Source organism: Rhinatrema bivittatum, chromosome 2, assembly GCF_901001135.1.
Source record: "Rhinatrema bivittatum chromosome 2, aRhiBiv1.1, whole genome shotgun sequence".
NCBI classification, from domain to species: Eukaryota; Metazoa; Chordata; class Amphibia; order Gymnophiona; family Rhinatrematidae; genus Rhinatrema; species Rhinatrema bivittatum.
Window position 1 is genome coordinate 660,311,091 of NC_042616.1, and position 12,843 is coordinate 660,323,933.

Consider the following 12,843-nt stretch of genomic DNA (forward strand, 5'->3'; position numbering starts at 1 on the left):
ATGATCGTTCTCTAATAGTGGCATGTTTGATGATTTTGGGGGAGGGTGTCAGGAGTTTGGCTTGGTGCTGCTTTCTAGTTGGTCTGGTAGGGTTGCAATACTAGTCTCAATTCTTTTTATATTCTTAAAGTAGTATATTTAGATCCAATTTAAAAATACATATTGTATATATTTAAACCTATACCAAAATTTCCTTTTTTTCTCCAGAAAAAAAAAAACCCAAAATACTATTTTCCATGCCTTTAAAATTTCAGGAAGTGCTATATCTCTTCTTCCAAAGGAGATTATACATGGTGTCTGCCTTCCCATAAACTTAGAATGCATACTAAAAACTGTTCTGTATGGTAACTGCTCACTTACTTTCACAAGGCTGGTAGACTGCCAAACTAAGTTTACCCTATACAGTAAAAACAGCACTTACCTTTGTTTTTCAGTTTCAGCTTTTATTTCCTCTGAAAAAGAAAAATAAACATTTCAAAATGTCAGATGAAAAAGTACATAAATAGTAATTCCTTTATCACATACATTAAGCAGCGAGAACTCAATCACGTTCAGTGGCTTTTCAAATACATCTGCATTAACAAGCTGTGAATGAGTTTCTCTAATTAGATACGGATATGATCCACCACCAGTTAATGCATAAATATGTATCAAAATATTTCAGAATGCTATCCAGGCACTGAAAACAAAACCTGTTAGAAGCTGACCAATTTTTTTAAACAGCATTTTTTTCTAAAACAGGAAGCACATTTCCAGAAAATATATAAACACTGCAATTAGGAAACCAATGCCCTGGATTTCAACCAACCAAATTTTCTAAATCAAACAAGGTTGATTTCCTTTTCTTGAGTCCTGCTACACTAGTTCAGACTAGTGGGTTATCTCCGCCTACTAGCAGATGGAGACAGAGGACACACCATTTTTAAGTGACATCATCATTTGGTATATATAGGCTGATGCTGCACCAGCAATAGTCAGTATTCTTATGTCAAAGCAATGACAAATACCAACTGCCCCTAAAACACAATTAACTTTAGGAACTATAAATAGAAACTTTATAAAAGGAGGGATGGAGAAAACTCTTGTCCTACATTGAAAGAAATTCTCCACTCAGCAGGGACTGCTTCCCACATGTCACTGTAGAGCATTGCGCACATTTTGCAGTGCTACAAGAGAGATAAATAGCATAGCAAAAGGTGAAACCAAAATTTTCTGCCAAACCCAAGGTCCAAAGCCAAGGGTAACAGTGCAGGCCCTAACTTCCCAGGAGGATCCTAAATGGTGTAAGCAGGACTCAAGAAAAGGAAATTGACAGGTAAGAGTAAATATCACCTTCCTTATCATCCTGCTACACCAGTCCAGACTAATGGGACATACCCAAGCCCATTCCAACACAGGTGGGAAAAAGGCAGGGCTGCTCCGAGAATGCCTACTCCAAGGCAGCATCTCCCCTGGGTTGCACATCTAATCTGTAGCATCGAGAGACTGTAAAGACCAAGTGGCAGCCTAACATATGTCCACCATTTACTGGAAACAGAGAAATACTGACTTGCCAGTGCAGCACCAGCCTATATATACATCAAGTGATAATGTCACTGAAAAAGGGTATGTCCTGTCTCCATCTGCTAGTAGGCAGACATAACACATTAGACTAGACACATGTAGCAGGGTAAGGAATATTTGCCTTATAATGTAAAACAGCACTGGATAAAAAGGAAAGAAACACAAACTAAGAACAGAATCAAGTGATAGACACTGACAGCCAAGAAGCAGATATATTCATATTTGAAGATATTAAAGAGCAGACTGTGGAAATGCCCCACAATTATTCATGTAAGGTGGCATAAAAGAAAACTAAATTGCTCCTTTTCTGCCAGATCATCATTTTCCAACTTCAGTTTCTCTTGGAGTCTGCATTGTTTTCATAACTTTCATGATACAAGATCTAGAACTGAACAATACTATAGATGAGATCACACCAGTGACTTACAGAAGCATGATCCTTGCCTTTTTCCTATTGGTAATATATTTCCCTATGCACCCTAGTATTTTTCTGGCTCTAGCTACTGTTTTATCACTACTGTTTGGCTATTTTGAGATATGATCACCATGAGATTTCACTCCTGTTTAGTGTATATAATTACTTTGCCCCCTAAACTTAATCATATACTGATCTCTAGGATTTCAGTTCTCCAAATTTTAAGACTATACTCCTTTTTGCATTAAAAGGTGTTAATTCTTGACCATTCGAGTTTTATTTTACTCCTTTAGTGAAAATTTATATTCCATTTTTTCTAATAAAGTCATTATTTTTCTACTCTATCTGGAGTATCTATCCTGTTATAGGTTTAGTATCATATGAAAATTATAAATCTTTCCAGCCAGACCCTCTACAATGTCACTTAGAAAAACACTGAACAGAAGTGGAGACAAGACGGATCCCTGAAGTACTTCATTGATAACTGTTCTTTCTTTGGTGTGAACTCTGCTGTCTATCACTCAACCAGTTTCTAAAGCAGTTCAGCACCATAAGCTCTGCCTCTATGCTGCTCGTTTTATTTAATCGTCTCCAGTACGGAACAAAGTCAAAAGCCAAACTTAAAGTATACCACATTCAGCATTCATCCCTGATCTAACTCTTTGGGGTTACCCTGCAAATAAATTAATATAGTTTTTTTGACATGATCTTCTTCTGATAAAACCATGGAGCCTTGGATGCTATGACCAGATGAATTCAAGATACTCCACTATCCGGGGGGCGCTGTTCGCCACGAGACAAGATGGCCACATAACTTCAACGCTCCCGAAACCACCTCACTCTAAAACCCGAAATTTACGGTTTGTCTCAGACCTACGCGGAATAAAGAGGTTACTACTTGTCAGTGATACCGTGGCCGATGAATCCGAAAAAGAAAAGCGAGCTGCAAAAGTTCTCTTTCACGAGAATGGCGGCAGATTCCAGGAAGGCAGGTGTCGAGCTCTCTGAATGTGAAGCGGGAGATGGCGACAGGGAAGAAGAGGAAGCCCCGCTTTTATCACCTCAACAGACGGCGGAGCCCATCAATACCACGGCGGATATACTTACCAAAAGTCAAATGCGGGAATGGCTTATTGATTTACGTGCCGAAATTAAAAATAATAAAAAAGAGTTGCTAGCCTCTTTTGCGGAGCTCCGGGACGACTTCTTATCTTTAGGCCACAGGGTGGATGATCTCGATGTCCGCTTGGAAGACCAAGAGGCCCATCTAAAAGAGCTGGAAGCAGCGAAGATTGAAACAACCACGGAATTGCTATCAATTTCGGACAAACTCGAGGATCTGGAAAACAGGTCTCGACGCCATAACATCAGGCTGAGAGGAATTCCGGAAACCGAGGAGTATGAGAATTGTCTGAGCACAGCTCAAGCTTTCTGCAGCTATCTGAGAGATCAAGCAAATACTGGGCCCGAACGCAGTGGCCAGGAAGCGGCAAGCGCCATTTTGATTGAGCGCGCTCACCGATCCTTGGGGGCCCGGAGGGATGGAAGACCCAGAGACATAATTTTAAATTTTCAAAGCTATGCCCAAAAAGAACAAATCCTCAGTATTGCCAGAAAGAAAGCCACCTGGGACTGGCAAAACGTATCGGTAGCGGTATTCCAAGATCTAGCCGCGAGCACACTCCGGAAGAGGTACGAGTTGCGACTGGTGACGACGGCTCTGCGGCAAGCGGATGTTAAATATAGGTGGAATTTCCCTTTCGCCCTTTCTTTCCAGCGAGAGGGGAAAACATATCGCCTTAAAACAGTGTCTGAAGCTGCGGGGGTCCTGCGGGAGGCAGGCATACAAGCAGAGCTCCTCGAGCAACCCAAGGCATCTTCCAGCGCACGCCTCAGTAGGGCTTCAAAATGGCAGAGGGTCGAAAGGCCAAGGAGAAAAGCAGCTCGCAGGAATGGCATGGCGTCTGAGAATCTTTCGGATCAAGGATGACTTTTTAAGCATTGGAACTGCCTGTGGCATTTGACTGGTAGTGCATTTATCCTTCCCCCTGTCTTGAGAATCGGGGATGGGGTGGAGAAGTGAGCTTCTTTCATTTACCCTACCGTTAGGGTAATTTGCTTTTGCACTGCGATGTGCTGCGTAGATGGGCGCAACTCTATTTAACAGTTTACTATAGTTGATTTGCATTTCGGGTTAACTTGCCTTTATTATGAAAATGTTGATCTTGGGGTGGGGAGGGAGACGGGAAGCATGGGCTGCTTGTTCGAAACGGCGAGTCCCCTCACTAGGGGATCCGCGGACCTAGCTTTGCGGATCATGCTGATACAGGGGGTTTACCTCCTAATGCAGGCTACACTTACAACTGTTTGTCAGAATGTTCTTCTACTATATTGTCGACATGCTTGTTTATTCTATGGTATTTCCAGCATTCTTGGGGGGGATGATACTTTGGCCCCAATGGCACTCATGCCTCTTTCTTATGCACCAACTGTGTTGATGCATCTTGAGCCATGACTATACGAATTGCCACACTTAATGTCAAAGGTCTCAACATGTATAGAAAACGCTATTTACTACAACAAGACCTTAAAAGATTGAAAATTCATGTTTTATTTTTGCAGGAAACTCATATAAGGAAAAGGCATGAGCATCTGCTGAATTTTCGAGAGTTCCCTCATGTTTACTTAGCTGCCGCTGGGAAAAATCATAAGTATACCGGCACGGGTATTCTTATATCATCTACCCTAATATTTGACCATTTGGACATTATTACTGATGCGGAGGGCAGATTTGTTTTTCTTAAAATCAAAGTGGGCCATGACATTTACACCCTTATATCTATGTATGCCTCCACAACTAACCCTGTAGAGACCTTAGCCAAACTGCAAAGCCTAATAAATACACATGGCGAAGGGACTGTTATTTGGGGTGGAGACTTTAACTTCACGATCTCCCCAGACTTAGATAATTCACATCAGGGTAGCTCTACTCCTTCCGCACAGAGCCAGAAAGCCAGAAATATGCTGAGGGAGCTCATGAAAAAGGAAAATTTGGTGGACTTATGGCGCCACAACAATCCAAAATCTAGAACATATACGTTTTACTCCAAGCCTCATAACTCCTATTCCCGAATAGACTATGTGTTGGTTGATAAATGCTTAGTTATGAAAGTTAGTATGTGCGAAATAGAACCAATCACATGGTCTGACCATGGGATGGTGTGGTTTGATTTACAGACTCAATGTAGTTCTGGAGGACAGAGGTTTTGGATATTAAATATCTCTTTATTGAAAACAAATCCTTTACCCAACAATTGTCTCAGCAGCTAGCTGAATATTTTCAATTGAATGCGGACCCAGAACTCTCCTGGAGCAGTATATGGGACTGCTCAAAGGCAATGGCGAGAGGCTATTGCATAGCTAAGGCATCTGCGGATAAGAGGGTACGGGAGAGCAAGTTGCAGCAATTGCAGCTAGATATTGCACAACTGGCGGAGCGCCACTATCAAACGCAATCTCCTAAGGTGTATAGGCAATTGATGGCGACCCGAGACCAATTAGCCGCTCTATATGATAAACAAATAGCACACAATTTAGAACGGGCACATCAAAAGTTTTATGAAGGCAGTGATAAGGCAGGCAAGCTCTTGGCACAGCAACTGAAAGCACGAGTAGCATTAAGCATTATCACAAAAATCAAACATAAAGAGGGACAGATGACAAGGAATCCCACAGAAATTAGGCAATGTTTTACAGAATTTTATGCCTCGCTATATAGTCGCAGTGCCCATATCCAGGAGGAGGATATTGCCACCTATTTGGGCGATATCCCACTACCCTCCTTAACTCCGGAGCAGCAGCAGACCTTGGATGCGCCCATTACTAGCACAGAAGTACAGTGGGTAATTAAATCACTTAAAAATGGGAAATCGCCAGGGTTAGATGGCCTGCCTGGGGAATACTATAAAACCCTGTCAGACTGCCTGAGCCCTCATCTCACGGATTTCTTTAATTTTCTTCGTGATGGAGGCGCTTTGCTAGCTCAGTCAAATACAGCAGGTATTACGGTGTTACCCAAGCCGGGGAGAGACCCCACTGCCTGTGGCTCTTATAGACCGATCTCATTAATCAACCAGGACTTAAAGCTCTTGGCTAGACTTTTAGCGCTGAGGCTCAACAACTATTTGCCTGATCTGATACATTCTGATCAGGTGGGATTTGTTCCTCATAGAATGGCGGCCGACAATGTGCGAAAGATTTTGGATCTGATATGGTGGGCCAAGAAGGAGCAAATTCCTGCTGTCTTGCTGTCCATTGATGCGGAAAAGGCATTTGACATGGTCCACTGGCCCTTTCTATTTCGCACATTGTCAAAAATGAACTTTGGGCCTTTCTTTATGAACTGGATGACACAACTGTATAATGCGCCACAGGCGACAGTCAAAGTTAATGGAGGGTATGGAGATAGATTTGCCATTCAGAGAGGAACGCGTCAGGGATGTCCCCTTTCGCCGTTACTTTTTGCTATCTTTTTAGAGCCATTTGCGACTAGGATTAGAAGATCCTCTGATGTCTTGGGAATTTCTTTGGGTGTCCACTCATTTAAACTGTCACTCTTCGCTGACGACATCATGTTTACATTATCGCACCCAACCAGATCTCTCAAAGCGGTGGAATCCGAATTAATCAAATTCAGCGGGGTGTCCGGGTTTAAAGTAAACCTAGAAAAATCTGAGTTGATGAGCATAAACTTACCCCTGGAAGAAATACAACAAATTTCTAGAACTTTCTCCTTTCGATGGGCTAAAAAGTCCTTGAAATATCTGGGCATTCATATTAATAATAAGTTGGAGGATCTTTATACTCTTAACTACATACCTCTCTCTAAGGCCGTTGATAGAGATATGGACAAATGGCATAAGGGATCTTTCTCATGGCTTGGGCGGATTGCCATCATTAAAATGAATGTACTGCCTCGATTTTTATATCTTTTTACTACCTTACCAATCCTGCTGTCTAATACCTTTTTGCGAAAGACACAGCGTAAGCTCTTTCAGTTCATATGGCGTCGGAGGCCTCCTAGGGTGGCCTGGCGAATCCTATATCAGACTAGGCAACAGGGAGGGCTTGGGGTTCCAGACTTGCAAGCTTACTACGTGGCTGCACAGCTGAAGGCGGTGCTTGATATGCATAAAACCATTCATTCTAAGCAGTGGGTTCAAGCAGGCCAACTTATGATAGGCAGGGTGCCCATGGCGGCTTTGCCATGGCAGCCCAGATCCACCTGGACGCCGATTTCTTGTATCCCCTGGTCTTTGGAAACTACTCTTACAATTTGGGACAGATATAAAGGGAGGGTGGTGGGGAATCATTCTTATTACTACCAATCACATATTGCTCATAATAGGCAATTTGTGATGGGCCATCAATCGACCGTTTTCCAGGATTGGCAACAGAGGGGTATTTCCACTTTGGGTCATTTGCTCCAGGGAGGGGAAATTATGACTATGACGCAGCTCCTGGACACCTATAACCTCCCATCCAATAGCTTTCTACCATATGCCCAAATCCGACACTTTCTAGTAGATTTGCGTCTCAAACGGAATATGAGAAATACTAGATCTCTGTTTGAGAACATGTGCGTCAGTGCTGATAAAATGGCCAAAGAGGTGTCTAAATTATACTCGCTGCTTACCACTACGGAACGTGTCGCTACCCCTCATTTGGTAAAGTGGGAATGTGACTTGGGGCTACAGATATCTACCAGATTAAAAACTCAGATATTTCAATTGGCAAGCAAATGTTCGGTGTCTGCTCGCCTGCAGGAGCATAATTATAAAATGTTATACCGCTGGCATTTAGATCCAGTGAAGCTACATACTATTTACCCTTCTGTGTCCCCCTTGTGTTGGCGGCAGTGTGGGGATCCCGGCTCTTATCTCCACGTGTGGTGGGCATGCAGACAGACAGTCCCTCTTTGGCAAGCTGTGAGTAAATGGATGACTCAATTGTTTGGCATACCTGTCTCTTTGGTGCCCATAACTGCCTTATTGAATGCGCCCATTGACTCCCTTACGGGAATACAACAAAAATTAAGTACGCATATTCTCACAGCTACACGCATCACCATAGCTTACTATTGGAAATCAAGCAAGGTTCCCACAATAGGGGAAATTTATACAAAAATGCAAAGACATAAAAGGCTGGATTATCTCACGGCTTTACAGAATGATCAAATTGGCAAACATTGTAAGGTCTGGAAAGCATTTCGGCCCCCAGCCGGGGCGTTGTGAAGGCTATATATGTTAATCTCTGTATCTTTCCTAATATGTATGGCCCAGCATCCTGCTTTGGCTGGTATTCATGTTCAGTTGCGGTAATTGCATGTATACTGGTGTATAGGCCATATGACATAGCTATATATGGCAACATCAAATTGAGACTAGTCGAAGGCTCATAAATATCGGGCTGCTACAGGCCCGCAAATAGGGCAACATCTCTTGCAAGGGAGGCTGGATACTCTGCTTCTGCACCAATATTCTGCTTATGAATCGACGCATGATTATGTAAGTTGTCATGTAGTGTAGATTGCACATTCTACAATTACTGTGAGGTATGTTCTGCATGCATGGGAGGGTGGGGGGGAGGGGGGGAGAGAAGGGTTTACACGTTATTAGCACTGAGCTTGTATGAATATCTTTCTATCTTTTGTTATTGAGTGTTATATGATGTTCATGTATGTTCTATCTGCTTTCTCGTTATGTACTGTTGATTGCAAGTTCATGTTATTGCTACCAACTGGGCTACTTGAAAACTAATAAAATTTAAATGAAAAAAAAAAAAAAGATACTCCACTATCCTCTCTGTTTAATAGTGGCTGGCCTGTAATTACCAGCCTCTTCTCTAGTTCTACTTTTTTGAAAAGGGGCAATCACCTGTGTTAGGATTTTGCCTTCTTCGCAGCCTCATCCTACCCAGCTGCCTCCTGCAATGACACCACACCACCAGCAAAGTCCTCTAATGAGCTCTGCTTCCAGCCATCAGAGCCAGTTCCTCAATGAACACCTGACTCAGCCTGTTCTGAAAACTCCAGCCTTGCCAAGCTCCTCCTTACTGCCTGCACCACACCCAAGCCCCAGCACTATGTAATCAAGCCTTGCCTGTTTCCCCTTGCCTTCACATGGAGTCACTCTTGATTCTCTGACCTGGCTGCTATTTCCCTGCCTTATGTCTTAGGGCCTATGGCCCTTCTTGCTCTTTGCCTTACCTTGCGGCCTTTGGGCCTTCTTGCTCCTTATTCTTTGCCTTGTGGCCTATCTAGGCTTTACCTTGCTTGTGGCCTTTGGGCCTTCTTGCTACTTATCTAGCCTTTTGCTTATTCAGGCCTTTCCTTGCTCTTGCTCTGTGACCTTTTCTAGGCCTATCCTTCTTTGTACCTAAGGGCCTTCAGGCCTATAGCCTGGTCCTTTTGGGCTTTGTTCTGTGCTACCCTTGCCTGCCATGTCCAAGACTTGCCCTAGTCTACCTGGTCTTATAGTGCCCTGCCAGTCCTGTCTGATTCAGTATCTTGTCCAGTCTTGTCTGTACTTGTGTCCTGTCTTTGCCTTGCCTTAGTTAGTGCCTTTGTCTAGTTCCAGTATCTTGCCTTGCCTGAACACCCTGTCCAAGCCTTGCTCCAGCCTATCCAGCCTGTCTGAACATGTACTGCCACTGCAGAGACCTGCTGGCCCCCAGAACCCAAGGGCTCAATGTGCAGGGAAGGGGGCTGACTAGGCAAAAGACCAGCTCTAGTCCTGCCTTGCATCCATCCTGCCTTGCTGTCCTGTACTGCTCCTTGGGGCGATGTACCCCCAAGTTCAGATGTCCTGACCCCTGTCCCAATTCTTTGGAACCATTCCCAACCCCAGAAACTGAATGAACAGAATTATCAGTGGAGTTGCCAGAACCCCTCCAAGTTTATTTTATATTCTAGAACAGTGTTTGCCAACCAATGACCCACTGCAAACTGCCTTTGCCTTCAGACCTGCTCAGGGGTGCCACAGAAAATTCAACAGTGCCAGATGCTCAGATCTAGGTCAGCATTTGGGCTCTGCTCTCAGCACCTTGCAGCAAAACAAGAGACACCAGAGGTAGCTCTTAAATATGTAGGAGCTCCTTCATGAGAACATGTGTAATCATGCATGCCTCTTCTTCCTAACTACAGCATGAGTCCTAGAGTGTGGTAATTAATTGCAGCATGCAGGTGGGCCCCGGTTGTTCAGCACACACATTGCACACAGCACTACCTTATCTTCTTTCTCTTGAGGCTCTGAGTCCTTCCAGCTTCTGTTTTATCCCCAGGCTGAGTGCGATAGGGAAAGAGTGCACTGAGCACTGGATGCAACTCACTCTGAGCACTGGGCAGCAAAGAAGGAGCTCTGGCAGTCACAGGCAGCGGCCTTCTTCTGCATGGATATATAGAGGGAGCTGGTCCCTTGTAGAGAGTTTGTGCCATCTCTCACTCTTTGTTTTAAAATTTAGAAGATACTGATGACTCTTTTAGTGCTTCTGTAGCTCTTTTTGGGTAAATGAGTCCTCTCCATGTCCACACTACCTGCTCCATGAAAGCTGGTGTGCCACCCAATAGTTTTGTCAATGTAGGTGTGCCTTGAGCTTGAAAAGGTTCGATAACACTATCCTAGGATGTCCTAGGATCTTGCACCATTTGCCTTGTCCACTTTCAGATTTGCACATTTTATACAAACCTTGCCCTCTATAAATGGAGTAGTATATGCCCCTCCAGCACATAATATTCCTGGCCTTCTTTTGGGAACACTGAACAAAAATATTCATTCACTATTTCATCTTTATCCTTATAACATTCTGTATATTCCTCTTTTTTACATCTGTCTTACAATCCCACCTCTGCATGTCCTCCTTTCACATATATTTAGAAAAGTCTTGTCATCTTGCTTTACAACATTAGTTGTTTTTCCATTTGTGCCTTTCCAGTCCAGACTACCTTCACTGCTTCTATCAGATTTTCTAAAAATTGTAAGATGTTAAAGACTGTAAAAGGTGCCAGCTGCAGGGCACAATGGCAGCCAGCTCTTTCCTTCCCCATCTTGGACATAACAGGAATAGAGGGGAACTTTATGGGGGAAGGAGAGTGCAAGGACAACATGTTGAGCCATGGAGGCCTCTTACTTGAAATTCAAGGAGGGGGTCAAGAAAGGGCATGAAGACCCCTTATTTGCAGTCCCGGGAAAGGAGGAGAGGCATGAAGGCCCATATTTAGGGCTCTGGGATATAAGAACATAAGAACATACCATACTGGGTCAAACCAAGGGTCCATCAAGCCCAGCATTCCGTCTACAACAGTGGCCAATCCAGGCCACAAGAAACTGACAAGTACCCAAAAGCCAAGTCTATCCCATGTCACTGTTACCAGTAATAGCAGTGGCTATTTTCTAAGTCAACTTAATTAATAGCAGGTAATGGACTTCTCCCCCAAGAACTTATCCAATTCTTTTTTAAACCCAGCTACACTAACTGCACTAACCACATCCTCTGGCAACAAATCCCAGAGTTTAATTGTGCGTTGAGTGAAAAAGAACTTCTCCAATTAGTTTTAAATGTGCCACATGCTAACTTCATGGAGTGCCCCCTAGTCTTTCTATTATCCAAAAAAGTAAATAACTGATTCACATCTACCCATTCTAGACTCTCATGATTTTAAACACCTCTACCATATCTCCTCTCTGCCGATTCTTCTCCAAGCTGAAAAGTCCTAACCTCTTTAATCTTTCCTCATAGGGGAGTTGTTCCATTCCCCTTATCATTTTGGTAGCCGTTCTCTGTACCTTCTCCATCTCAATTATATCTTTTTTGAGATGCGGCGACCAGAATTGTACACAGTATTCAAGGTGCAGTCTCACCATGGAGCGATAATGTAGGAGCTCAATCCTATGAACAATCGTTGAATGAGAAAACTGATGATTTCTGATTAATAACGCCAGCATTGGAACGCATTGGAACGCACGGCCATATTGAATGTACTAGCATTTGATACGCAATGGCATGCACTACGTACTTACGTACTGACATTCAGTGAAACGCACTACCATTTTGTAATAATATTTTGTATTGTATTAATACGATTGCTGCTATAAAATGTCTAACATATCATGTCTATTAAATGACGTGTGCAATGATCTGATTATAAGCTACACCTACTTGAAAGAATGTATAAAAGTTCACTCCCCACGGGGAGTGGCATGCAGTTTGTACTAAGCCTTTGTCTTAGCTGCATCTTGCTGGCAATAAAAGTCTATCTTTACGGATCAGTTGTCTGGACCTCTTTCCTGACTTTTTACTGACGGTTATATTTGGCGAGCCAGCCAGGAGGTGCCGGGGACGCTATATTAGCCCCCCAGTTGGTCCGGTAGTTTGGTGGCGGAGTGATCCCCCAGACTTACCAGGTGAGTGGCCACCGCTGAGGTCAGTGATCAGGTTTCTGAGGGGACCATTCCACAAAAAATCTTCTGAGACCTCTGGGCTGGTGATCCGGGAAGAAGGCTTTCTTGACGATCGGAATTTGGAACTTTGCAGGCGAGTATTTTGGGAAAAGAAATAAATATTTTAAAGCCGATCCGTTATTACGAAGGATCGAGGGGGCCTTGATCACGCCCCGCGCAGTGGCCGAATAAGAACTAGGTTCTGAAACCCTACAGCGATTTGGGAGGAATAGGTTTCTTGTTGTGTGAAAGAGAGTGAATGGCCTCGCAGTTCTAGGCCGGGCGACCGCGTCCTAGTCGGGGCGATTGTGACCCTATTGTGTCTGGCGGATACGGACCCCTTACCTGTCCGCTTTCCCTTCCCTCCTT

General features: G+C 43.6%; 1 protein-coding gene across 2 annotated transcripts in view; it reads right to left on the reverse strand.

Moving 5' to 3' along the window:
* The window catches only part of ARFGEF1 (ADP ribosylation factor guanine nucleotide exchange factor 1), a 626,657-nt gene that overhangs the window by 514,957 nt on the left and 98,857 nt on the right, over positions 1–12,843 (reverse strand). For both annotated transcript variants that reach the window (XM_029591432.1, XM_029591431.1), the window contains exon 2: positions 422–452. In XM_029591432.1, the coding sequence (XP_029447292.1) occupies positions 422–452 (31 nt within the window). The remainder of the gene's footprint in view (positions 1–421; positions 453–12,843) is intronic.